The sequence below is a fragment of the Fulmarus glacialis genome, unplaced genomic scaffold (assembly GCF_000690835.1).
Source record: "Fulmarus glacialis isolate BGI_N327 unplaced genomic scaffold, ASM69083v1 scaffold19123, whole genome shotgun sequence".
NCBI lineage: Eukaryota > Metazoa > Chordata > Aves > Procellariiformes > Procellariidae > Fulmarus > Fulmarus glacialis.
Genome location: NW_009202520.1, coordinates 1 through 393, shown reverse-complemented (window position 1 = coordinate 393; position 393 = coordinate 1). Strand labels below are relative to the sequence as shown.

The following is a 393-nucleotide window of genomic DNA, read 5'->3' as shown; positions in this document are numbered from 1 at the left end:
TGGGCTGGCTGCCCTGGGCTCCTCTCTGCGAGTGGGCTGGGCTGGGTGCTCTGCCTGTTCCTAACGTGTGCAATGCTGTGGAAATGCTGCCCACATCCCTTTCTGGCATGCTCAGTGTCTGAACGGGCCCGCGGTTGGGATAAGAAAACATAAGGGCTAAGCCTGTTCCCCCAGGAGCTTTTGGGGGTGAGGCCAGTGGGGTGCACAGCAGGGCAGAGGCTCTGCTGGCACAAACCACATGGGCAGCTGGAGCCTGCGGAGCGGTACTGGTTTACACTGGTGCGGGATCTGATCCTGAATCCTTCCCCTCCTGTACCTCCCAGTTGCTGGAGCAGGCCCTGGTGATCGAGGAGCAGCTGCGGAGGGCTGCGTACCTCAACATGACCCAAGACC

General features: G+C 61.1%; 1 protein-coding gene across 1 annotated transcript in view; it reads left to right on the top strand.

Annotated features, from left to right (window-relative positions):
• Positions 1 to 389, top strand: part of CHD5 (chromodomain helicase DNA binding protein 5) — a gene marked incomplete at both ends in the record, with an annotated part of 24,770 nt that extends 24,381 nt beyond the window's left edge. Inside the window, one exon of the mRNA XM_009574324.1 lies at positions 324 to 389. Coding sequence (XP_009572619.1) covers positions 324 to 389 — 66 coding nt within the window. The remainder of the gene's footprint in view (positions 1 to 323) is intronic.
• Positions 390 to 393: the final 4 nt, after the last annotated feature.